Source organism: Lontra canadensis, unplaced genomic scaffold (genome assembly GCF_010015895.1).
Source record: "Lontra canadensis isolate GAN:19392208 unplaced genomic scaffold, GSC_riverotter_1.0 scaffold4, whole genome shotgun sequence".
NCBI classification, from domain to species: domain Eukaryota; kingdom Metazoa; phylum Chordata; class Mammalia; order Carnivora; family Mustelidae; genus Lontra; species Lontra canadensis.
The window spans coordinates 24,120,025-24,147,607 of NW_022630998.1; the positions used below are offsets into that span (position 1 = coordinate 24,120,025).

Below are 27,583 nucleotides of genomic sequence, written 5' to 3' on the forward strand. Positions count from 1 at the left end.
ACTGACCCAGCCAGGCATCCCAAGCTCCCAACCTCCCTTTTTTTTTTTTTTTTTTTAAGATTTTATTTATTTGTCAGAGAGAGAGGGAGAGAGAGCGAGCACAGGCAGACAGAATGGCAGGCAGAGGCAGAGGGAGAAGCAGGCTCCCTGCCGAGCAAGGAGCCCGATGTGGGACTCGATCCCAGGACGCTGGGATCATGACCTGAGCCGGAGGCAGCTGCTTAACCAACTGAGGCACCCAGGCGTCCCCCCAACCTCCCTTTTAAACTACCAAAAACCTTATTAGCAGCAATATTTTTTTTTCTTTTTTTTTTTTTTTTTGGACTCTAAGTTTATCTTAAAAAGTACTTTAAAAGGGAAATTTTCTAATTTTGTTTTTTGGGGGGCTATCGTTGAACTTTTTTTAGCTCATCCTTCTAGGCCTAACTTATAGGCCAAATCCTTCAAGATTTTCTTCTGTCCTATTGTGTGCTTTCCCTTCTTTAAACCTGTGTGTGTGTGTGTGTGTGTGTGTGTGTGTGTATACATTTCCTTTATACATATACCATAGAGTTTCTTGATCTTCCCCCTTCCCCTGCCTGACCCCCACATTCAGGCTATTTTATTCCTCTAAAAGGTTTACAGCTTAGTTCAGTGCTTTGTGGGTTTTCACGGCAAGATTCCATTCAATGCAACAAATACTTATTGAGCACCTATGCATCAGGCATTGTATTAGGCACTAAGAACAGCGTATCCTGCACCTCAAGAAAACTGATTACCCAAATGAGCTTCAGGAACTTAGTCTGCAACTTCAGATGACATAATGTGCATAAGCAGCTTGTAACACTGGAAAATAAAGGACGTAAGAGAACAAACCCATTCGAAGAGGAAGAGGGGAGCTAAGGGACGGTTAAGTAAGGCTTCACTGTAATAGCCTCATAATCCAACCCACGAATGATACAAATGTAATGTACAGCACCTGCCTTGGAATCATTTGGATAGTTTGTAAGCAAAAAAAGAAGCGGGAGAAAGATACATTTAAATCTGCGTTTTAAACAAACTCCCCATGTACTCAGACCATCCAAGATTTTAGAATACAGCGAAGCCAAATTTGTTAGGCCTCATTACCCAGCTATTGCCTCCTCATAGTTGAGGAGGCTAACCCCGCGGCCATGCCTCTTCCCCTTCCTTCCTCTTGGAGCTGTACGTCTTGTCGCCGGTCACTCGTCACAAGATACAACACTGCCCTAGGGTTAGGCGAGGTCCACCCATCCACTAGCCCAACGCACCACGCAAATACCAAAACCCCGGCTCCGCAAAGGATTCGGGGAAACCGCAACAGGCCAATCCAAAGGGCGGGAGGAGGGGCCGCAGGGGGCGAGGGAAGGGCCGTTTGTTTGATTGACGCGAAATATGCCTAATGAGAGCAGGAGAATCGTGACGCTTCCGCCTCAATGGGCAGGACGTCAGCAATGTCAACCAATCCGGCTCAGAAGTGTCTACCTTGTGGGAGGTCCTTGAGGCCGCTGAGGTCGTGGTTGTCTGTTGAACGGCTTGTGGAAGTTGTTCTGCCTTGGGTAGGGCGTTAAGATCGTTCTTGAGAGGAACGTCTCTGTCCGAAGAGAAAATGAGTTTAGCTCTGAGGTCGGTAATGAGGAGACCGCAATGCTCTCCACACCCCGCAGCGGGCCCCAGGGCGGGTGTGTGTGGAAGGGAGGTAGTTGGGGCGGAGGCGAAGAAGGGGGTGCAGGTTGGGACGTGGGAGAGGAGCCTCCGCCAACCTTCCCGGGCCCGGACCCCTCACCCTGGGGGCCCTGGTATCTCGCAGGTGATGAGTCCCGTGCATTTTTGTTGAGCTAGTTAACGACTATCAGCGCTTTGGCCTTTGCACCACCAAAAAGGTGGGTGGTTTCTGTTGCGAGGGGAGAGTGAAATATCGCGATGTTTCTTCTCGCGGTGTTTCTGCGAGAAATCAGGCCAGGGAGCATCGTCCTTTGGTTCAGCTCCGCCTTCTTGGTCTCCGGCCCCACCTCAGCTTCGGTGATGCCGTCATGAAACTATAAATTTTGGACGTAACATAAACCCGTTCCTTGCTCTTTTCTTGGGACTCTGTTTGAAGGTATAACTGGAGACCCACTTAAATGACTTTAACTGGTAATCTCTCTCTTAGGGTTTTCAAATTTTTTGAGTTTCTTTACTTTTCATTCTCTTCCAACCTCTAACCCCAGCGCCATGTAGACGTTTTACCTTAAAAACAGGTAGTTACGCGTCTCTAAATAGGTGCCTCGTTCGGCTGAGAGATTATGGTGGTAGCCTTGCTTGGAAGCAGTTGTAGGTCTGTGGTGGACTTGGTCGTCCAGAGAAAATGACCCCGGGAATAACCAAGCTTAAGTGAAGTCCGGTGTCTTGAGAAAAAAGATTTTCCTCAGCTTTATTTATTACACCTCTTCTGATCACTTTGTACTCATCTCTTGCCTTTTGTTGTAGATTTTTAGAGAACAAAACACAAGCAAATAGATAACGTTTTATTAAAATCAACCAAGTTTTACATTTTAAAATTTTATGATATTGTTTGGTTTCAAAACGTGTTCTCATGTGGATATTGCAGCCGCATTTGAAATTTTGAAACACTAAGATTAGTATCTTTTAAGACATTTCTGGCTTATTTTTATTTTTTTAATTTTTAAATTTAATTTTTTTTCCCTAAAGATTTTATTTATTTATTTGACAGAGATCACAAGTAAGCAGAGAGGCAGGCAGAGAGAGAGAGAGGAGGAAGCAGGCTCCCTGTGGAGCAGAGAGCCCTATGTGGGGCGCAATCCCAGGACTCTGGATCAGGACCCCAGATGAAGGCAGAGGCTTTAACCCACTGAGCCACCCAGGCGCCCCGTTTCTGGCTTTTTAAATAAAATTTCCTTTAAAAAAATATTCCAGGGTTTATGAGAAACTAAGTCTAAATTTACAAGTGAGATTTACAAAACCATTGATTCTTCACTTTATATTATAGAAAATTAGCCCAAATATACTTTTTTTTTGGCATTTGATTTTCATGGTATATTTAGACTTAAGTATTTTGGTTGATTTGTTAGTATCAGTGGAAGAAATTGTAAATAAAGACCATTAGAAATTTGTAATCTAAATCACTTAACCTACGATGCCAAAGACTTTGTAAATTGTTAAATTATATGCCCTTTTGGTAGTAATTTTGATCTTATAAATGCTATCAAAAGTAAACCAAATATATAGTGATCATCAAGTATGAATTTTCCTTTTTTTTTAACACTATGTGGTAGAGTAATGTGAATAGTAAATATGAGTGTTTTGTTTTTTTGTTGGGATTTCTGTCATGAGAGTAATGTTTTTTATTCACAGTTCTTATTTCTTCCACGTTAATATCATTGAGAATAAGTATGAAGCCAGAAGGAGAGAAAGTTAGGTCCTCATTTCTTATAATAACCTGTAACACTTTTCAGTTTTGGAAGTGCAAATTTATAGCAGCTAGACTGTGGGGTAATCAAGGCTTTGACTCATGTAAGGAAAATTTCTTCATTTTTCTCCCAAATACTTCCTTTGTAGAAATTTAAAAAATTACTCATTGGTTAATTTTTTTGTTGTATTTTGGAATCTTATTTTAATCATCTAGATGCATAGGAGAATTGGATTAAAGTAGACTGAATAGACTTTTTTCTTTCATAGAAATGAGCTTGTAGTAGACAAAACAAAGAGGAAAAAAAGAAGAGAACTCTCTGAAGAACAGAAACAAGAAATTAAAGATGCTTTTGAACTGTTTGACACAGACAAAGATGAAGCAATAGATTATCATGAATTAAAGGTAATAGTATATACTTCAAAATGTATATTTTTCTGTTAAAATGATTTGCATTTTGGACTAAAGTATTTAAACTGGTTGTGGACATATGAAACCATTTTAGATGTTCACAGTTAAATGCTGTAATAAAATTATAGTAAAATAAAAAAATTAAAATTAAAAAATAAAAATTTACTATTTAGTATAATAAAATCCTAACATCTTTTTCGACTTTTCACATTGTAAAGTAAATAGTATTTTAAATATAAAAATATACTACTATGGAGGGCCTTATTTTTCATTCACATAATAAAAATAATTCATACCATAGGATTTAAACACTTCTCACTGTTTTTTTTTTTTTTTTTTGGTGACTCATTCTTCTCTCACATTGTGAGTGTTATTTGTCTTTTAATTTGAACATGTTAATAATACATTCTTTACATACTTTCTCTGCTGCAAACTGTATAAGTGATGTCTGATGTTGACACATGCTAATAGGGGACAATGTCAACCTTAGGGCCTAGAATTATTTATAAAGATGCAAGAGTTTGTTTATCGTAGTACAGATCTCACACTCAGCATGAGAAAGGCAACATTTTGGTAGCTCTTTAGCTCTCTTTTTCCACAGTTTTGTTGTTTTTTTTTTTTCAGTATCCCAGCTTTGATCAGTTCTTTTATAATGTCTCTTCCATTTGTTAACTATTGTTAATATCTTGGTTTGGGATCTTATTTCATACCAGGATCTTCCTAAATGGTTCCTCCATTTCTCGTTCACCCTGTAAACTGCCATTAGATTCATCTTTCTAAGATTATTTCCTCATATTGTTCATTGTTCCTAAACCGTTAGTGGCTCCTCATTGTGCACTGCATTAAGTTCAGATTCCTTTGGTTTTTATTGACTGCTCCCCTCACTTTTACTACTGTCTACTTTTCTCATTTGCTAATCGCTTATTTACACCTGAGCTCTTCCTGTTCAGGTAAGGTAAGCTGCTCTATTCACTGTCCTTAAGCCTGTGTGTTATGGTGTCTGTTTTATAGCCAGTCATCCTTTTCTCAGTGCTCTTCTACTTTATTTCATCCATTCATCTGAGAACAAATGGAACCTTTCCAAGTAAGACTTCTTTAATCAGTATCATGTCTCTCCTTTCTTGTTAATAGTAACGAGATCTACTCTTTCTTTAAACTCAGGGGCCTGGACTATTTATACTGAATAACTAATCATGTAGAGTCTCAGGATAACTCTTATTTTAATTTTTTTGTCTCTTCTTGTATAAATTTTTAATACTTATGCTATGCCTTTTTTTCATTTGGTTGTTAATCATTTGAGAATAAATAACTTGTTAAAATGATCTGTATAGTAAGTCAGTCCATTGTATAGTATATTTTATAAACATTTGGCTTGTCCTATAAAAAAAAGGATACTCTGTCTACTTGTGATCTCTGTCTGTCAAATAAATAAATAAAATCTTTAAGGGCGCCTGGGTGGCTCAGTGGGTTAAGCCGCTGCCTTCGGCTCAGGTCATGATCTCAGGGTCCTGGGATCGAGTCCCGCATCGGGCTCTCTGCTCATCAGGGAGCCTGCTTCTCTCTCTCTCTCTGCCTGCCTCTCTGTCTACTTGTGATCTCTGTCTGTCAAATAAATAAATAAAATCTTTAAAAAAAAAAAAAAGGATATATAAATGAAAAAATTGTTGTTTTAACTTCAGTAATGGAGAAAAACTATCACTTAGATTTTTTTAGAGACCTAAAACATGCAAAAGAATTAAATGTTTTATTAATGTGCTGACATCCCTAAGTTGTAAAAACTTATTTAAGAATTGGAAGTCACTTCTTTTGAAAGAGTGCTTTATAATTTGCTTTTCCCTTTTATTCCAAAAGGTGGCAATGAGAGCCTTGGGGTTTGATGTAAAAAAAGCTGATGTACTGAAGATTCTTAAAGATTATGACAGAGAAGCCACAGGGAAAATCACCTTTGAAGATTTTAATGAAGTTGGTGTGTATTTTAATAGTCTTTGTAATTAGCACTTGTTAGGAAATTATCCATTAATATTAGTATTTTTTTTATTTTCTCGGTTATGGAATTTTGTTATTGAACATTGCTATATAATGTAGTTATTGTATGGGGGTTTGGGAGCACTCTTCTTACTTTAAAGAAGAAAAAATAAGATTTACAGTTTCGTTATGGTAGTTATCATTTTGTCTTTTATCCTGAAGATTCTAATCAAGGAACTATTGTATAGCTTTTTGTGGAAAGAAATCTTCCTAAGTAATGTGTGTTTATATTATGTGATAAAACTAAAAGGGTGATCAAAAATTATTTTCTAAGAGTAAAACAGAAAATTCAGTATCCTTTTGTTTGGAAAATATTTCCTAAGACCATTCTGATTTATGATTTTTGTTGGCAGAGTGGGAGAAGAGAAAACCTGTAGCATTTGGTATCTTTGGCTGTAGGTGAAATGCATGCCATCAGGTTGACAAAGCTTACAAGGGGCTACATATTCTGTAGTCCCTTGTATTCTGTATGACTTGATCTTAGTGAATAAAGTCATCTGTTTAAATTTGAGGGCAGAGGGGATTATAGTAAAGGAGGCATTTGGCAAACTCAAGCAGGAGAAGACATTTTAGAACAACTAAGTAAGCATACTGTGTTGTGAGTTTAATATGATTGAATTTTCATATAGTTGATTTTAGTGAAATAGTTAAAGCATATATCAGGCTTTTTTAGAATAGAAGATTCTGGAAGGCAAAGACTTTGCTATTATGAATTAAATATAGTACTTAGACTATTATACATGGAATGTACATATATTCAGGGTTTTTTAAATTAAATTTTCTAAAGCAGTAATAACACTTTATATAGGTCATGATATAAGCATATCATAGAGTTATATTTAGATATTTTAAAAATGTAGGAACAAATCCAGTTACACATACAAAACTTTGTGTAAATATTCAGAAAAAAGTAATATAGAAAGCAAAAAGAAATGGCAGTTTGGAAGAGATTCATATCATTAAATAATCTGAAAATTCAAAATCAAGGTGAGGAAGAAGGAAGTTAAAGGATAAATCTAAAAGAGAAAGAAAGCATGACACAGAAGATCCCCACATTGTTAACTAGGAATAACTGTTTAGAAAGGCAGCTCATTGGGGCACCTGCGTGGCTCAGTGGGTTAAGCCTCTGCCTTGCGCTCAGGTCATGATCTCAGGGTCATGGGATCGAGCCCCACATTGGGCTCTCTGCTTGGCAGGGAGCCTGTTTCCCCCCCTCTCTTCTCTGCCTGCTCTGCCTCCTTGTGACCTCTCTGTGTCAAATAAATAAAAATTTAAAAAAAAAAAAGGCAGCTCATCCCTTTGGGAAGTATATTATGTTGTTTTCTTCTAATCTGTAGATTTATTTACTTGAGCGGAGGGAGGGAGCTATCTTTATTCCTTTAGTCTTTCAGTATTGAAACTCTTCTCTAGTTTATGATCTTAGTCCAAGTTCTTACTTAGATTGTTGATTTATAGAAATGGGTATTAGGATATAGTGGCAATGATTCTGTTAGGAAAGAGCTACAGTTCAGGCACATTTGGTACAATGTAGTGGTTTAGCATGGACATTTTGGAAGCAGATAGCCTGGGTTCATATCTTGGTTTTGCCACTTACTAGCTGTTTAACTTGGTCATTTTAGTTGTTTGTGTCTCATTTGCAGCTATAAAATGGGGATAGTTATACTATCTGGTGGGTTCTTGGGAGGAGTAAATAAGTTAATAAGTAAAGTGCTTATAGAAAGGGGCCTAGCTATAGAAAGTACTATTAGGTATTTGTTATTACTACTTTTATAAATTGTCTTTGTTTCACTTTTAGTGCCTAGTAATGATTGTGTATGCAGCACTGGAACATAAAAAGTATGGTACTCATGTATTTATCTTTTTCTGATTATTTTCTTTTCATAGTTGTGGGCTATTTTAGGCATTATATCATCTTAAGTAAATATACTTTTTGAAATTGTGATTTTAGGGTGCCTGGGTGGCTCAATTGGTCGAGCAACTGCCTTCAACTCAGCTCATGATTCTGGAGTCCTGGGATCGAGTCCCATATCGGGCTCCCTCCTCAGCGGGGGTCTGCTTCTCCCTCTGACCTTCCTCCTCTCATGCTTGCTCTCTCTCATTCTCTCTTTTTCTCAAATAAATAATTAAATCTTTAAAAAAAAGAGAAAAGAAAAAAAAGAAATTGCGATTTTATTAGCAATTGAAGCCAGAGTGCCATTTTCACCTTTTCCGGATCCTCTGTCTTTTCTGTATTATAAACAGAGCACTGATACTGGGATCTTTCCCAGAATAAATGACCAGGACTAAACTGTGCTCTGACTTTCAAAGATAGAACTTCTGACCAGCTTAGCACATATTTTAGCTATCCTCATACTACCTATTGAAAATCTGAGTAGTCAGATAAAAATTTGTTACTGTTTAGAAATAATAGTCAAGAACTATGTATTCTCTCCATTTGTTAATTATTTTTAAATAATAACTGAGCACAGATGAATGTGTATTTTATCCTTTGGAATAAATAACTCCAAACCAGAGCATTTGAGTCTTAGTTTTCTGTATTGTCTATTACTATTGAAGGATATTGTTCTACAGATGTTTCTGGATTAAGTCTAACACTGAACCAGAATTTTCCCAATGTTAGAAAAAAATATTAAAGTATGTTTCATGTAAGTTAAGAATCTAGGCTGCTTGAGGTTAGTGAGTAGTATCAAAGGTGTTTTAGGAATTGCTCCTTTAAAGTAAGACCAAGATAAGTCAGGTGTTTGTACTCATTTTTTTGGGGAAACAAATTAATTATTCCATTGCCTGTTTAGAATAGAATATTGTATTACTGTTTTTGCTTTGCTTATTTAACAAACATTTGCTGAATTTTTTGGCATTAGGTACTTTACTGGGTTGAGGGAGGGGAATTAAAAGTTACTAAAAGGTTCTTTCAAGGAGCTTACCATTTAAATGTAGGTAATAAGCTGTAGTGTTCTGTGGTAAGTTATAATTTTGTTGAGAGCAGGAGTTGTCAAACTACAGTCCTTAGGCCAAATTCAGCTGTTGCTTCCACACTACCTCATCTTTTATGCTGCTTTTGTGCTGTCATGGCAGAGTAAGTAGTTTAGTCAAGAGATCTTATACTTTCCACAAAGCCAAAAATATTTACTATCTGGCACTTAACAAAAACAAAGAGAATTGTCAATTCCAGGTCTAGAGCAATTGAAGAAGACTTTGCAGAGGCGAGTTTTAATTTAGACCTTTGGGGATTGAATAGAATTTCTTCCTAAGGAGAAGACTGTGGGAACGAGTAGCAAAAGACATTGCAGGCAGAGAAAATAGCATCAACAAAGAGTGGTATGGTAGAAGTATAGTATGGGAAACTTCAGGTAGTCTCCTGTTGTCGAGGTTAGGGAAATGGAAGGATAGAATTGGGCCAAATAAGTAAAGTCTTGTTTAGTCATGTGTAGTGCTTGGACTTTAGTCAGCAGATGATCATTTTCAGTTTCTGAGGAAGAGAAGATGATGAAAGGTAACTCTATTAAGAGTTTTAAAGATGGGTTGGAGGGAAGAGAGACTGCAGACAGGAAAATAACATACTTATATTATGCAGAGGGTATAAGAATGAAAGAAACATATTTAAGAGTAAAAAATGTATCCTCATAATCACAGGTTAGGTTTATGGGATTCAAAATATTCAGACTTCAAATATGGGAGATTATCTGTGAATGGTGCAATTCTCTTTTGAGGTGGGGCATCAACAGTTATCTTGGTGATAGTAGGAGGAGTTTGGGTTCTAAAATGTTGAGTTTAAAGTAACTTGTATTTTTGGGTAAAGACCCCCAAAAGACAATGAGAAATATAGTTGAAAGTGTTTTTCTAGCAGTACTTTTAATGATTTTTGATAAATTTTAATGTGTTTTTTTTTAATGTGCTGTGTTCTTAGTGAGTTTTTTTAAAGGTTTTTTGTTTGTGGGTTTTTGTTTTTGTTTTTGTTTTTGTTTTTGTTTTGACACAGAGAGAGTACAAGTAGGCAGAGAGGCAGGCAGAGGGAGAGGGAGAAACAGGTTCTCTGCTGAGCAGGGAGCCCGATGTGGGGCTCGATCCCAGAACCCTGGGATCATGATCTGAGCTGAAGGCAGCCACTTAACCAACTGAGCCACTCAGGCGCCCCTTCACTGAGTTTTATAATGTATAAGGTCTAACTATTTTGAGGAAATATATTTCTGGTAGTATAATTTTTTGAAAGTAGATTTCATGGACAGAAATTTGTGAATTAGATTGGACCCACCTTAATTGTATGTTAGTTGACTTATTTTCATTGGAAAAAAAGTATATTTCTTATAATTAAATTCTACTCAGTGGAATAGGAATAGAACATGAAGGCATGGAAGAGAATTACCATAAAGTTATTATGTTTTAGTTGTCCAGAATGGTGGGTATTTATAATTCCCAAGAAAAGTTGTATTCTAAGGCAAAGTATTGATAAAAGATTATATATACACATAAGTCTGAAGTAACTAACACAATTAAAGCACTAGTGGGATAAGAATTTATACATCTTGGAGCCCCATCTGTTCCCCACATCACCCTGTTGCTTCTTTAAGTACATTAATACTTTCAGCAAGCTGCTTTTTTGGTTCACCTGTCATGTAAATTATTTAATTGGTGAAGAAAATTTCTTAACACTTTTTTTTTTCCTTGTCCTGCTTTTTTGTTGGGACTAAATTCAAAATAAGTTGAGTATGAGCCATAGAGTTAAGCATGGTATTTTATTTTGGTGTTATGGCTGTATATATGCCAACTCCTTTTTGATTGAATATTTATGAGCTTTGGTGATTTGCATACTTATAGTAATATAGTTCAATTAGTTACTTGAAAGACTTTTTGGGTACAGTTAATGGATAATAGAAAACTACTAAATATGTAGGTGGATGATTTAACGTAGATGCTTATCCTAAAAGCTTACTCAAACCAAACATGATGACATTGCAGCAAAACAATAATAATTTTTTGTGGGCTTGAATTTTTTTTTTTTTTGGGTGCATTAAACATTCTAGTACTTCACATCTACAAACATTTGCGCAAGTTTTTAATGATTCTGTAAACCTCAACAGGACTGAGTTATTTTTAATGGCATAGTGAAAGTCATAAATAATTTTTGTTGTAGTGGTAGACTAGCATGTGGAATTACTTCAAAGATGTTTACTTAGATATTTCCAGAATTTGATCTAGTAACTTAAAAACATTTATACCACAGATTTTTACTTTAATTGTTATTGTGGCTATTGAATAAAGACTGCAAATATTGAAAATACTGTTTACCATATTATTACATTTAGCCTATTAAAATGTATTATTACTATTGAGGTCTGGTATTTATCACTTTTAATTTTAGTTGTCTGAGAGTTATTATCTTGCTGAACAAAATGGGCATGACTTTAGAGAGATCTTTCAGACCTTTCCTTTTTCTTTTTTTGGGGGGGTGGTGGTATGGAAGCTTAACTATAATCATTTTCAGTCCTTTTGGTAACTGCTTTTCATTTTTGGAAAACCCAGAGTTTCCTCAAATCATGAAGATATCAGCGGAATTTTCATCTGTTTGACAATGTGTCTTTATCATTGATGGCACTGCATTTTATTAATTTGTCATGATTTTTTTGTCTTTAAATTGGATTTAATTTGAGGAACAGTAATGGTATTATTAAGTTTAGACATCAGACATCTTTTATCTAATTAGTCTTAATTGTTTTGTTGGTATATCATCTCTACAACTAAGTTACAAACTCCTAGATTTCTGTGCTTGCTGTCAGTGGAGCCTACTACAATTCTTGATAATTGTAGACCTTAAATAAATAAATATCGTAGACCTTAAATAAATATGGTATATAACCCTTTTTATTTTGCCTCTTTGTGAGATAATTTTGCTTACTCTTATAATAGAATAGGTTGTTGATAACATAGATTAAATTTTAAAATATGGATTTGATTTTTCCAATGTCAGGTTTATATTTTGGGTTTTGGGGCTCTGATTTGGCAGTTTATTACAAACTAAATGTTGAACAATTCACAACTTTAATTCTCATCTAACACTTGGTTGATTTCACAGATGACTGCATTTGTGATTATAAAGTGTTTTTAAAATTTTTTAAATTTCTCTTAACTGTAGTGACAGACTGGATATTGGAAAGAGATCCACATGAAGAAATATTAAAGGCATTTAAACTATTTGATGATGATGATTCAGGTAAAATAAGCTTGAGGAATTTGCGACGTGTTGCCAGAGAATTGGGTGAAAACATGAGTGATGAAGAACTTCGGGCTATGATAGAAGAATTTGATAAAGATGGTGATGGAGAAAGTAAGTTTTAAGTAAAACACATATTCCAGGTATTATTCCTAATGTATACATATAGTAAATTTTTTTAAAAGCAAATGATTTTCAAGACCCATTACAGACTGTCTCTGTTTGATATAATTATTGTTCATCCTGTAATGGGCTTTTTGTGTAAACATTTCACATCATTTAATTCAGAATGATGCAGACCTTTTAAAACCAACTATACTGTTTGTAATATGAGGTCCCACACTTCCAAGAATTTATTTTACTTTTCTTTGAGGATGAAGCATCTCCAAATTTCAGCTACTCAGTAAAATACCCGCTTTTAATGGTTTCTTCCTTAACCTACAAGTACTTCTAAACTGTAACTAAGTTCTATTGGTTCTACCCTTTGAAAGTTTTGAATCTTTCTTTATATCTTTATTTACTGCTGCTGCCCTAGTTCAGGCCCTAATTTCTTTGTGTTAATGTTATCATAGCCTCATTATTTCCTTGAATGCCTGCTGGATACCGTGCCTTGTGTGCTAACTGGGGCTACACAATGAAGAAGGCAGATGTGGTCTCTTTAGCTTCCTAATTGCCCTCTATGCCTATGAGCCTCCCCCCTAACATACTGATAACTTTCTTTTCCTAAAGTGCAGGTTTGATGATGTCATTCCCCTCTTCAAATACTGAATGATTCCTCGGTGCCTACAGAGTAAATTTTGAAGTTTTTTGGATATGTTCTGCCCTATCTAGTTTTATTTCCCACTATGGTCTTCTACTTTTCTGCTTTACCTTCACCCCTAATACATACATACCTTGTCCAAATATACTCTATCCTGGAAACACTTTTTTTATGCTGTGTCTTTTTCATCATGCCATTCCTTAATCCTAGAATGTTCTAATTACCAGGTTTTGTCTGCTAATATGTCTGTCTTTCTGGTACAGTTTTTGTTTTTGTTGTTGTTGTTGTTGTTGTTGTTTTTAAGATTTTATTTACAGACAATGAGAGCAAGAGCAGGGAGAGGGGCAGAGAGAGAGGGAAACGCAGATTCCCTTGCTGAGCAGGGAACCTATTGTGTGGCTCGACCCTAGGACCACAGGATCATGACCTGAGCTGAAGGCAGATGCTTATCCGATTGAGCCACCCAGGTGCCCCTCTCTAGGACATTTTAAACTTCATCTATTTCTCAAAACCCTTCCCTAGTGTTCTCTGATGAATTAGAAGACTTTTATTTAGAGGAACAAAGTATTTTGACACTTTTATACAATGCCTTCTGTTAGCTACATACATGTGTATCTTTCCAGTATATTGTAAGTCCCTTAAGAGCAGTATGGAATCATAGTGTGAAAGCCTAAGGCTTTGTAGTCCTACAGATCTAGACTTGAATTGGATCTCTACCACTTACTTAGTTGCTCTGTAATGTTGTGCAAGTTTTTAGTGTTCACTGAGTCTTGGTTTCCCATTTATTAAAATGGGAAGGGTGATACCTTCCAGGGTGGTTTTAAGTATTAAAGGAAGATATTTGAAAGTCCCTAACATTAAATGGAAGCTTGTTGTCCTTTTTTTGTATCTTTACTCATCTTTATATTCCCCTGCATTTAAAAAAAATTTTTAATTTTAATTTTATTTTTAAAGATTCTACTCATTTGAGGGAGAGAGAGAGAGAGAGACAGAACCCAAGAAGTAGGGGAGACAGAGGGAGAAGCAGACTCCCTGCTGAGGCAGGAGCCTAATGCGGGACTCAATCCCTGAACCTGGAGATCATGACCTGAGCCCAAGGCAGATGCTTAACCACCTGAGCCACCCAGGCACCCCTCCCCTGCACATTTTCTTGAACATAATGAGTGCTCTGATGTTTATTGACTTGAGCCCTAAGCGGGAATGTGTGTTACAGTAGATATATATTGATACAGTATCAACTACACATATATACATAATACATATATTACTGGAAATATTAGAAATAGTGGCATGCTTTAATAAGGAGGCAAGACAGTAGCAACCAGCTATTAGTTCAGGTTTGTAGATTGTCCTTTAGAACTGTACATTATTATACTTTATACTTGTGTAAATATTATTAGAGCATTATGAAACTTTAATACTAGGTCTTTGAAGGATATTGATAGATTTATTTATGTTTTAAAATAAAGATTATTAATACTTGAGGAAATTTAAATGATTTCGTGAGCTCTCACACTAATATTTGGATTTAGTATCCACTGCCTTCATGTTTTAAAAATTTTTCTGTCTTCCCCAGCTTTTGACTGTTACCCTAAACCTTTAAAGCAACCCTGTTCTGTAAGGGTACTATCTTCAATGGCATAGAGAATCTTGGCATGTCTATTTCATAAGTCTTTAGTAATGGTTAGTACATGTATCAAAAGATAGTTATTTTCTTTTCCTCTTCTATGCACATGCAAGCTAGATTTTGGTTATTAGCTTCATTTGACACTAGAAGAAAATAACAATTAGGAAGCTGCCTCTTAAATTCAAACTTGATGTGAAACTTTCACCTAGAAAATGTGTCCATTTCTTGCATCCCTTTTAGTCTGTTGTGTTTGCTGCTTTTGAATCTCAGAGTTCATGCCTGTGCTCCATTGCTTGAAGATTTTAGTGCATCCTTAGAACATTTCTGTGGTTCTAAGTACGTGCTTTAAGTCTCCATATAACTGTTGATTGGGCATCCTACTGTCATTTATTCAAATGACTAATAGGCAAATAACATTTTTTCTTTTTTCCAAGTGATTGATTACAAATAAAATACAGTGATGCATAGTCTTTTATTTTTAAGATTTGTCTTTTTTGTGGGGGGAAGGGGATATCCTTATATTAAATTCATCTAATCTAGTTTCCAATCTGGAATGTGAGTTTCTGGGGTGGCGCCTTCTGAAGTATTGCATGCAGTCTGAGTGTATGCATCAAATATTGTCTGTAGACTATATGAATAATAGTATTGCACATGCATACATAAACTCTGTAAATGCGCTTGCGATTTATAAAAATATTTATTATTCAGAATTCATAGTAGCTATTTGACATTATCTATGTTTCAAACAAGGCATGCTAAGTATGACTTTTATTATGGCAAGTCCAGGAAATTATTGTTGAAAGGCATTTTCATGTTCAGAAACAATGAGAACTATAATCCATTAGTCTGGCTTTGGGTACTGCCTTAACTTATATGGGTCCCTGTAGCTGTATGAAAAACTGTCCATTTTTGAGAAAGTACAAATTAGATTTTATAATAACTTGTTAATTTGGATTCTTTGGGCTGTAGTTTTATTTAGATATAACCTGTTTTCTTTGTATGTGTTAAACTAGTAAAGATCATAGTGTTTGCTGTCTTTTTTGTGCACTTCAGTAATTCTGCTGTCTTTATGAATTTTTCACACTTTAGTATTTAGGAGCAATGAAAAAAAATTTTTTTAATTGTGTATATAGAATAATAAATATGGTAAAGGAGGAATTCCAGAAAAATAAGATATAATGCAAAATATAACTAAAGCTGTGGTAATGATACAGAAAGAATCCCTTCCCCATTATTACTCCCAAGATATAAAAAACACAGTAAATCTTTTTAGAAAAATAAAAGCAACATTTAAAAACCCGAAGTGTAGATCTTTAAAAAAGGTTGGGGAGGGGCACCTGGGTGGCTCAGTCAGTTAAGCATCTATGTTTAGCTCAGGTCATGATCCCAGGGTCCTGGGATTGAGCCCTGTGTCAAGCTCCCTGGGAGTCTCCTTTTCCCGCTCCCTTTGCACCCCACCACCTGTGCACGCGTACTCCCTCTCTTAAGCAAATAAAACTTTAAAAAAAATAAAAACCCTAAGGGGACTATATTTAAATAATGAATATTAACACTTATTTAGTAGTTAATATGTTAAGATTCTGTGCTTAGCATATTATATTGTATATTTAAGTACAGTACTATCTATTAATGCACAGGATAGATGTATCTATAGGTGAGGAAACTAAAGCTCAGAGATTAATAACCTGTCCCTGCTTTTATCCACACTACTGTATTGCCTTTTAGGCTAAAAAGTAAAATATTAATTAGGTTTCTATGTTTATGGAGTTCTGAAAGTTACATGCTGTTATAATATGAAATATTCAATACTCAGTATTCAATAAAATAGTCAACTGTCACTTCAGATGCTAAAATTTGTTATTTTTCCCCTCCAAAGCCAGATGGTCTTTAAGGTACTTAATTTACCTAATTTCTTTAAATTCTTATTTTTTCCTTAATTTTATTTGTTTGAGAAAGAGTGAGCGTGCACATGTGCATGAGTAGTGGGGAGGGACAGAAGAAGAGGAAGAAGCAGACTAGCCCCAACCCCCTGCACTGAACAGGAGCCTGACTCAGGACTTGATCCCAGGACCCTGAGATATATGACTTGAGCCAAAGGCAGACGCTTAACCAACTGAACCACCCAGGTGCCTCATTTCTCTAAATTCTATATTTAAAAGACATGTAATAGAATTTACCCTATGAAATGATTGACTTATGAAAATTTGGTTAAAAAGGCAGAGTAGAGGAAAATGAAGTGTTGTATTTGATTCAATAACTATTTTATCAGGTGCCTATTTAAAGGTAGGCATTATGCTAGATTTATTAGATAAAGGAACTTGATATAAGATATTATTGATAGAGAAGGAAATGTACAAAGGCATACAGATTTTCTTAATTTTCTGAAAGGCTCACTCATACTAGAGGAGCTAATTTACTTTGCTTAGCCTCTTTCTTCCCTTCAGCTTTCCACTTTTTTGGATGTAAGTATTCTGTTTTAGGCTATGGAAATTAATGGAATGTTTAAAATATATTTAAATGGTATAATACTTTAAAGTGTTCATACATAAATATAACAAAAATTAACACTTGTGACTTTAAAACTATATATGAAAATTAATTTTGAAATTTGTTGTAATTTTATAGGTGAGAGAAAAAAGTTCTAGGTCTTTAAGGAACAAATCATACAAATCATATTTTTCAGATTTTGAGTAATTTGATCATAGCTCTGTTATGCTATTAAAATAATTTATAGTCAGATTATTCTAAGGTGGTTTTTCTTAAGAACATACTCTTATTTCTTATTTTGTTCTAGATACCTCAGTCTAGATTGACTAAATTACAGGTTCTTAAATGTGAAAACGTGTAATGATGAAATTGTTTAAACTTCTTTGTGTATAGATATATTTTTTCTTTTTTAAACTGGGAGAGAAAGGGTTCATAGCTTTCATAACATGTTGAAACATGTTTTTAAGTGAAAAAATTAAAGATCACTACTACAATTTGTAAGATCATTTTGAGTAATACAGGTTATATATTGTTTTACTCTGTCATAGTGTCTTGTAGATGTTTAATATGAAATGCCTGGATTCATGGTTCATTATCAGCTCTGGACATCTCATTCTTTTTAACTCCTTAGAGCTTAATTTCACAATATTTTCTTTTCTTTTTTTAAAAGCTATATTGCTCATGGTCTCCCACCTTAGCTTTCTTTCCCACCTCTTGTTAAATCAGATCATATGTTTTTATTTCAAAGCCCAAGTCAAGATTTATTCTTAACCTAAATTTTTCTCAGAAGTAAGGATTTTTCCCATTAAGATGGAATGTTTTTCAACACAGAGATCTGGGTTTTGCGTTTTTTTAAGAGGTTTTTTTTTTTTAATTTTTTTTTTTAAGATTTTATTTATTTATTTGAGAGAGAATGAGTGAGAGAGAACATGAGAGAGGAGAAGGTCAGAGGGAGAAGCAGACTTCCCAAGGAGCTGGGAGCCCGATGTGGGACTCAATCCTGGAAGTCCAGGATCATGACCTGAGCCGAATGCAGTCGCTCAACCAACCAAGCGCCCTGGGTTTTGCTTTAATAATAGATAATATTTTGTTTTATTCTCTGTTTCACTTATGAAACATAACTTACATAATTTATTGAAACTTCTTTTGTGTGTGTGGTTTCTGAAACCAGTATACTTTTTTCATTCCTGATGTACATATTTTATCTCCTCAGCGTTTTTTAATTGGGTAATTTTTGTCTAACTTTTCTTTATGAATCTTCTCAAACATAGAGGAAAACGTTAGTTCAGTACAATGAACACCTTTATACCTTCTACCTAGATTCAGTAATTAACATTTTACTGTATTTGCTTTGTCTGTAGTATATATTTTTATTCTAGATTGTTTGAAAAATATATCATGAACTTGACCTCCCTAACATTTTAGCATGCATCTGCTAAGAATAAGGATATTATCTTTCATAATTGTGATACTATTGTTACTGCTAAGAAAACTAAAAATAATTTTATAATATCACCTACTACCTTCACTTAAGTATCAAGATACTATAGAATAGGAACCTTAGTGTCTGTTTATTACCCAGTAGAAACATCTAAAAGAGGGTATCTTAGTTCAGTATTTTCAGATGAAGAAACTGAGACACAGAACTGTTCTGTCCCAGAGCAATAACTGGAATCCAGGTCTCTTTTCTCTTCATTATAGTGTTCTCACTTTCATTACCAAAATGATCATTCATAACTTGTGCTTTGTTAAGTTATGCATTAAATTTTGGAGCCCATAAAGTCACCTGTTTACAAAGACGAAATATTCTTTTCTGAACATTTCTGTTGAGAATTTATGTGTATGTGTATATATTGACTTTAAAAATTATATTTAATAAGATTAACCTATTTATTTCTAGGTTGCTTTCTTAAAATTGGATTTATAAACTGGAAGTTCGTACTGAATTTTATTTATTGTTTTGGTGAACTAACAATTTGTCTTTATGAGTAATTCTTTCTACATTTACATATAATCACTGTATTACCTTGCTAATTGAGATTAAATTTGTATCTTTAAAAATTATTATTTCTCTAGACATTTTTGAGGTTTGGTGACCTGGTTTCAACTTTTTGTTTTTGTTTTTTTCTTTAGTAGGCTTTTAAATATATAAAAGTTCAAAAAACAACAATTTGACTTTTTAAAAAATTCTCACATATTTTCCTTTAGAATTCTAATATACTTGCATGATAGATTTAATAAGCTTATTTATAAAGAAAGGGTTTACTAAATGAATTAGTAGGATAAAGATTACAAAGAGGATTTAACCATTTAAGAAATTAAAAATATCAAGCTTTAAAACTATTTGTGCAAGTGTATATAAATATTATGGTTATGACGAACATTTTGTTTGTAACTTTAATAGTGTTTTTTCAGTAATTAATATAGAATACGAATTTATATTGTTTATCACATGTTATATATTTTTGTATTCACGAGGTTCTACTTAATAAACATGATCAACTTCATATCAAAAAATTAAAAGAAAAACATACCAAAAAAGTATGCCTTGGTTTATTAATAATTTTGTATAATATAAAATTTAAAGATACTTGATATAAAAATACTAGTATTGTTCTGAGAAAAAATGTTCATTTCTGACTTACATTTTCTTTCTTACCACAGTAAATCAAGAGGAGTTCATTGCTATTATGACTGGTGACATTTAAAGAATTACAAGGATAAACACTAAGAATGTTGCTGTTATCATCTTATATTCTATTTTTGTGCCTGGAGCCATGTTAAAAACAAACAAACAAACAAAAAAAAACTTACTTCTTTTTTTCCAAAGGGACCAAAACTAAGTGTCTTATGTATTCATATTTTCCTATTGTTATGTTTCTTTGTATGAGCAGTAGTGTTAGCACTCTAATAGTTTAGCTTTGTATTTATAATATAGCTTTTATATATATATAAAGTTTGAAAAATTAAATCATGTGGTACACATTCTCTAAGTTTTTTATGCGTCATCAGTAGTCACTTTTGATGCACGTGTTATAGACTTTCATTAATAAAACGTTTATTTTAGTAGTATTTTTAAGTATGGTAAATTTTCTGTTCTCTAATTCCAAATATCTGTAAATACACAATTGTATCTTTCTTAAATCTTTTCTCTTTGTAGTACTAGTTTCAGAAACAAAAATTAAAATACAAATAGCAATAGAATAGCACATTTTTCCCTTACAAGTTTGACATTTTATGTTTCAGTAAAAGACGATGATTCACAGGCATAATTCCTTTTTTAAGAGTCATGCTTTCCAGTTTGGAAGGAAAAAGTGGTGTGTATAAAGACCCATTTATTCTCATATATTATATTCTCTAGCATTTCTGGTGTCTTAACATAAGTTACAAGAGTTAAATCTGGATATTTCCCTCTCAAACTAATTGAGTACAGTTTGAATCATCTGATTTCTTGAGAAAGTTAAAGATTTAAATTTTGAAATTTTGATCTGTTAAAAATAATCTCTCAATTAAACATCACAATGATGAAAATAGAAAACTAAGCCACAGAAATCATGTAAGATTGTTCTACTTGTATAAAGGAACATTCTGTGATTTACCAGGAAACAGTAGAGACTGACTTTTCCAGGTATTTGGTGGGCTCTTCTGCCCACTTCTGATACGTATATTAGTGGGGAGATAAGTGGTTTTGTGAGATGGATTATAGAAAATTGGTACCTATACTGATCCTTCACCAATAATCTGGTTCCTCGTGATATGGGCTCTCTGGAAGAAAGTTGTCTATTTCAGTGATCTTTCTTATTTTAAATTTAAAGTACAGTAATAATTTGAGGCACTTGAAATAAGCTTCTAGAGTATTACATAAAGAGTTACTAGAAAATTAACAAGTCAATAGGGAATAACAGTGGTGACATTCCAAATAGTTAACTAGAAAGTAAGTTAATTGCTCATTATACTAAAATTTAATTTTGAATATGAAATCAGTGCTCACAATAGTAACAATATCCAGGGCAACATATATTCTTTGAAATTAAAAAAATTTTATCACCCTTACTGTTGAATTGGCTTCTATGTCTTAATCACAAAATACGTTATTTCCAGGAAATAAAGAAAGTGAAGAATAAAACATAAAAATAAATCTAGTCTGAGGAACAAACTGAGGATTTTGAGGGGTGGGGGACTGGGGGTTGGGTGATCCTGGTGGTGGTATTATGGAGGGCACGTATTGCATGGAGCACTGGGTGTGGTGCATAAACAATGAATTTTGGAACACTGAAAAAAAATAAAACTAAATTTAAAAAAAATCTAGGCTTGCTCGTCTTCTGCCACTTTATTGGAATAAATAATCCAAGCTACTTTTGTCACAGTGGTAACTTCTTTTAATTCTTCATATAAATACTTTGGGGTACCAGCAATTTTGTTTTTTTCTTACTGTGGGCCAAGGAAAGAGTGCTCAGCTCATTTCTTCATATTGTGGAAGCTTTTGCCTGCAGAAGGGTATGAATAATTTTTTTTAGTGTAAATAATCAGTATTTGTAGAGCTGAAAAGCTGGTAGAAATAGCCAGGAAGGGTGGCATTAAGAAAAGAGTGAATTTGCTTTAACAGGGAAGTGGAGGTGGGTATTAATCTTATTTATCATTATAGTCACATTTCATGCAGTGGCATTTCATGATGTAAGAAAATACTTGTTTTTGCTTAACTTGCCTAGTTTATTACTGTTCTGGTGTCCTGGTAAGCTTTGATAGTTTGGGATTTGTCAGCTAAGATCTTTTCCTTTGTTACAAGCCAACAAAGCCTACTCTCTAAAGAACCTATGTGCCCATTGTAGAAGACTTTCAATTTTTTTTAATTAACATATAGTGTATTATTTGCTTTAGGGGTACAGGTATGTGAATCCTGAGTCTTAACACATTTCACAGCACTCACCATAGCACATGCCCTTCCCAATGTCCATCACCCAGCCACCCTCCCTCCTCCTCCCACCGCTACCCTCCAGTAACCCCAGTTTGTTTCCTGAGATTCAGTCTCTTATGGTTTGTCTCTCTTCCCATCCCTTCTTGATTCTTACCCCCCATGACACCCAGCCCTGCCTCTCAAATTCCTCATATTAGAGAGATCATATGATAATTGTTCTCTGATTGATTTATTTTGCTCAGCATAATACTCTCTAGTTCCATCCACATTGTTGCAAATGGAAAGATTTCAGTTTTTTGTTTTTTTGATGGCTGCATAGTTTTCTCTCTCTCTCTCTCTCTCTCTCTCTCTATATATATATATATATACCGCATCTTCTTTATCCATTCATCTGTTGATGGACATCTAGGCTCTTTCCACAGTTTGGCTATTGTGGACATTGCTGCTATAAAAATTCAGGTGTACGTGCCCCTTCAGATCATATTTGTATCTTCAGGGTAAATACCCAGTAGTGTGATTGCTGGGTTGTAGGGTAGCTCTATTTTAAACTTTCTGAGGAACCTTCATACTGTTTTTCAGAGTGGCTGCACCAGCTTGCATTCCCACCAACAGTAGGAGGGTTCCCCTTTCTTTGCATCTTTGCCAACACCTGTTGTTTCCTGAGTTATTTTAGCCATTCTGACTGGTGTGAGGTGGTATCTCACTGTGGTTTTGTATTTCTCTGATGCCAAGTGATGTGGAGCACTTTTTCATGTGTCTATTGACCATCTGGATATCTTCTTTGCAGAAGTGTCTGTTCATGTCCTCTGCTCATTTCTTGATTGGATTATTTGTTCTTTGGGTGTTGAGTTGGGTAAGTTCTTTATAGATTTTGGATACTAACCCATTATCTGATATGTCATTTGCAAATATCTTCTCCCATTCTATCAGTTGTCTTTTGGTTTTGTTGACTGTTTCTTTGCGGTGCAAGAGCTTTTGCTCTTGATGAAGTCCCAATAGTTCATTTTTGCCCTTGCTTCCCTTGCCTTTGGTGGTGATCTAGGAAGAAATTGCTGCAGCTGAGGTCGAAGAGGTTGCTGCCTGTGTTCTGAGGAATTTTGATGGATTCCTGTCTGGAGGATACTACTATTAATTTTGGGACAACAAGTGTTCAGAACTCTCCTAGGCAAAGGAGATAGGGTTACCTGATCTCTGAGAATAGTTACCATTGTTACTTTAGAGAAGATTATTTCTACCTGTTTTCCTTTGCATTTGGATGAAAGTATAGCAATATTTCTTTTCACATGAATATTGTATGCTGTGTAGCTAAGTTTTATAAAGGAAATGTCTTTTTAAAAATTTAGTAATGTTAAATGTTGCTGTTTTCCAGGTACACACATAGATATATACATATATTATAAATTTTAATCTTACAAACCTTCTGGGGATGAATACTGTTGGATTGACTTTTTTTTACACACACAAAACCAAAAGCTTAGGGCACCTGGGTGGCTCTGTCACTAAGCATCTGCCTTCAGCTTAGGTCATGATCCTAGGGTCCACTGGGAAGCCTGCTTCTCCCACTCCATTGCTTGTGTTCCCTCTCTTCCTATCTCCCTCTCTCTCTCTGTCAAATAAATAAAGTCTTAAAAAAAAAAAAAGTTTAGAGGGTTTAGGTTACTTGTTCCAGGTAACAGGAATTGGATTTGGAATTTGACCCTAAGCTTTCTGACTGCATAGCCTACTCATAACTACTAGATTATTCTCTCTCCTTACAGTGACTTGTAGACTGTCTCAAGGTGTAAAGGATCGGACCTTTAAAAGATAAAATCTGGAATTCAGAAGCTCAACAGCAAAAACGTTTATTAAACATTTATGGTTAATCTAGCATGGCATTCATGGGTAATTTCACGTGAGTTGGTGTTTGATGCCAGACCTCTGGAAGCTAATAATCTTAGGTAGTTTATAGTTACGGGGGCAACACATTGAAAAACTAGATGTTTGGGGAAGAAATATATTAAGTGAAAATGCAGTATCAAGCAAATCTGAGAAAGTACATATTGAATAGTGAAGACTCAAAAGATTGTTACTTTGGGGGCACCTGGGTGGCTCAGTGAGTTAACCCTCTGCCTTCAGCTCAGGTCATGATCTCAGGGTCCTGGAATCGAGCCCCGCATCGGGCTCTCTGCTCAGCCAGGAGCCTGATTCCCCTTCTCTCTCTGCCTGCCTCTCTGCCTACTTGTGATCTCTGTCTGTTAAATAAATAAAATCTTAAAAAAAAAAAAAAAAGAAGATTGTTCTTTTGAGAGTAAAATTTAGGAAAATATTTTTTTCAAATTTACCCTTGTGGAGATTTTTTTGGGGGGGAATTGCTTGAATGAAGAGAAAACTTAAATTCTTAGTAGGAAATAGAAGGAAGCTTGGGTTAGTAGTATGGTTGGTAAGAGGGTATGTGGGATGGTCTTTGAGGCATTAAGCTGGAAAGGAGAAGGGATTATGGAGCAGGACCTGATATAAAGCAAAGCTCTTCCAGGTCTTAGTGGAAGTGTTTTGACTAGAGAAGGGGTCAGTAAATGTTATTTTAATAGTAGAATGATGAAATATTCCGGACTTGGGTTGCAAGCCGAAATTCTTGGCATGAAATATGGCAGTCATCTGGATGACAGCTTAGGTCTTGGAGATCTTAGTTAATTAAATAGCCTAGGTTTGCCCATATTCAGTTGAAGTAGGTAATTTGTTTACATTTGCTGATTCTGTTTTCAGTCATCTGTTGTCCTGTATGTAGTTAAAGCATTCATTGAAAGCTTCATCCAACACTGAAATACAGAACTAGTTAAATTTATATATATAAAGTTAAATATAAAACTAGTGAAACAAAATCTTTGATTTATCTGAGATAATATATTGATGTTGGAGTTACCTCTATGAGGTGTACTCTAAATACTAACTGAATTATTAATAATATCTAATTGCCTACAAAATCCAAATTATCTTTTTCTTCAAAACTTTGGAAACCTAGATGTCTTGTGCTAATCTGAGAATATGTAAGATATTTTTTCATTATATGATAATTTTAGGAAGATTACTGACATTTTATAGAATCAAGGATCAGCAGGGTTACTTCCATTTTATACTTAATTAAAAGTATTTAAAGTAGGTTTTTATTCTATAATGAAAGAAATAAGGATACTTAATGGAATCCCTGGAGTCCGACATTTCTACTTTTAATATGCTTGTAACATTTGTCCAACACACCACTGTGTTCTCTGAAAAGAGCGATCATTTTCACTCTATGGCATTACGATAGACTGTATATCCCCAAGGTCTTCCTAAAGGTCCATGTAAGCCTGACAGCTAGGAAACGTGTACTGTTGTAGAACATAAATTCTGGTGACTTACTGATGCAGGCCTACCCTTGATGGATGGCTCTTTAGAGTAAAAATCACTCAACATACTCAGCTAAATGCTAAGTAATAAAAATATTTCCAAATCATATTCCCTATCATTGAGGACCTCCTTAAATTTAACAGCAGGTTAAAGATTTGGGGTTGGCTTACTGAGGAGCAATCTTTCATTAGAAAATATGCATTTGCTTGTCTTGAAAGTTCATGCATTTAAAGTCCCTGCCAAGCAGCTAGACTTAACCATACTTTCAGCAAGATCTACATTTTCCTTTTTCATTTTCCATTAAGATAAAATGTTAAATTAAATCTGAAATAGCTGACCCCAAACTAAACTTTCCAGGGGACCTTTTCTATACTGGTCTTGCTGAGAAATAATTGTTATTAAATCTAAGTCCTAAGGAATGGTTGGACATTATTCAATATCAGCAATAAAAACAAAATAACTCCTTCAAAGGAAAAAAAAGCAAGATTTGGGTTTTTAAATTTTTGTTTATGATAGAAAACTTCAAATCTATTTGGTTGGTTTCACTGCTATCGCAAAGATTAAAAAATAAAAGCTAGGAAAGATTTTAAAGAAATTAGAAAATTTAACATTCTATTTACTTCATTTGGTTTTGGGAAAAATAGATTATACTTGTGAAAATGTTTTCTTATTGCAAAATTAAAATATAAATTTTTATAATCAGGCTTGTCCTATACTTGGAATTATCGGTCTGTGGACCCAAGCGATCTATAGTTTTGCAATCTTATCCTGGAAATTCTGGTATCTGCAAGTCCTCTCAGGGACTCTTGGGTATATCCAGATCCAAGTAGCTAGGATGTGCTTGGGAGTGAATTCTAAACCCACATTAGTTTCTGGAGTATTCATAAGCAGATAAGCAAGCCAAGTGTTAGGTCTGTTTGACAGAAATATATGCTTGGAGAACCTGGGGTATCTCAAAGTAGAGAATTAGATAAGTCGTAGACTGTTAACATTGGGTGAAAATAATAACTATTTCCATTTGGCCAAAATACTTGAAAATCCTAATTTATATTTCTACTAAGTTATTATGGTCAAAAGATCTTTTAATTATCTTAAAACTAATCTTGGTTTATCGGCTATTAGGGTCTTCACTTCTAAAAAGCTAATTCATGTGAAAAAGAGAAAAGGCAAATCTTTTCTGAAAAGAGTTGTTTTATTATTTAAAATTTATATCTCATCTTTTCCCAAAATAGGATCTATAGCAGACTTCCTTAGACAAATACAATAAGATTATTAAGTTAGAAACTGTAGATCACAAACCAGATGGAAGGGAGAAGAGACAAATAAGAGTCAACTTCAGTTATTTGGGGTTAATTTGAACCCTGAAATGTACCGTGGCTAATGCACAGCAGAGACCTTGGACAAGACTTAAGTTTCCATCACAAATTGCTGCCTTTTTACCACTTTTGCCCTCCACTTATACCCTCGTCTCCCTGGGATTAGAGAAGAGCTGAATTAACTAAAGTATCTCTCACTGGGGTGGGAGTCAAAACCTATGGCAGCCCCTCCTCGTTCTTCACCATCCACTCCCAACTCTCAGCACCATAGGGAAGGGGAAATGCTAGTCCCTTGCTATGCTTTAGTGTTGTTCATCTAGTTAAACTGTTCCTATACAATCAAGAAACTTGTCTATACCAGGAATCCAGACTGAGGTTAAAGACAAATGAAGGCTGAAAGGTAAAAGAGCTTGACTTAGAATATGGCCTAGGGCATTGATGTAGAAGTTACTGAAGTGCTAATTCACATACTCAGTATTTGCCTCATGACATGCTCCATATTCTATTTTCTTTTCTTTCTTTCTTTTTTTTTTTTTTTTAAGATTTTATTTATTTATTTGACAGACACAGATCTTTAGTAGGCGGAGAGGCAGGCAGAGAGAGAGGAGGAAGCAGGCTCCCTGCCGAACAGAGCCCGATACGGGGCTGGATCCCAGGACCCTGGGATCATGACCTGAGCCGAAGGCAGAGGCTTTAACCCACTGAGCCACCCAGGCGCCCCATATTCTATTTTCTAAAGAAAACCTAGAAATATGAAATTAAAGGAAGCTAAAATTGCTGTAATGTGTGACTTTGTATCTTAAAACATGGCTTAGGATTCTAATGAATTAAGTATCGAGTGATACACTACATTAATAGCTATTTAGTGGCTCCTAGGCCTCAAGAAAGCCAGAAATGTAGGGGTGTTGTGGGAGAACTGGGCAGAAGTTAGAATATTGAGTGGCAGGGAGACACTGATGGCAAAGGACTGCTGAGTAGTTATTGGTTTGTGTGTTCACGTGATTTATGATCTTGGATATTCTGAGGTATCCAGGAGCTCTAGGGTGGGAAGAGCAGCTAAAG

The 27,583-nt window shown here is 34.9% G+C and overlaps 1 protein-coding gene across 1 annotated transcript; it reads left to right on the plus strand.

Annotated features, from left to right (window-relative positions):
• Positions 1–1,484: 1,484 nt before the first annotated feature.
• CETN3 (centrin 3) lies at positions 1,485–19,895 on the plus strand. The gene is made up of 5 exons (XM_032846703.1): positions 1,485–1,623; positions 3,676–3,811; positions 5,669–5,783; positions 11,973–12,164; positions 19,589–19,895. Exons 1-5 carry the CDS (start codon positions 1,607–1,609, stop codon positions 19,630–19,632), a joined length of 504 nt encoding a protein of 167 aa, XP_032702594.1. The 5' UTR covers positions 1,485–1,606; the 3' UTR covers positions 19,633–19,895.
• The last annotated feature ends 7,688 nt before the right edge of the window (positions 19,896–27,583 follow it).

What these genes read in the sequence shown, in the direction of transcription:
- CETN3 (XM_032846703.1), top strand. An exon ending in TAGATTATCATGAATTAAAG is followed by an intron (nt 3,812 to 5,668) that starts GTAATAGTATAT and finishes TTATTCCAAAAG; the next exon opens with GTGGCAATGAGAGCCTTGGG. An exon ending in TAAAGATGGTGATGGAGAAA is followed by an intron (nt 12,165 to 19,588) that starts GTAAGTTTTAAG and finishes TTCTTACCACAG; the next exon opens with TAAATCAAGAGGAGTTCATT.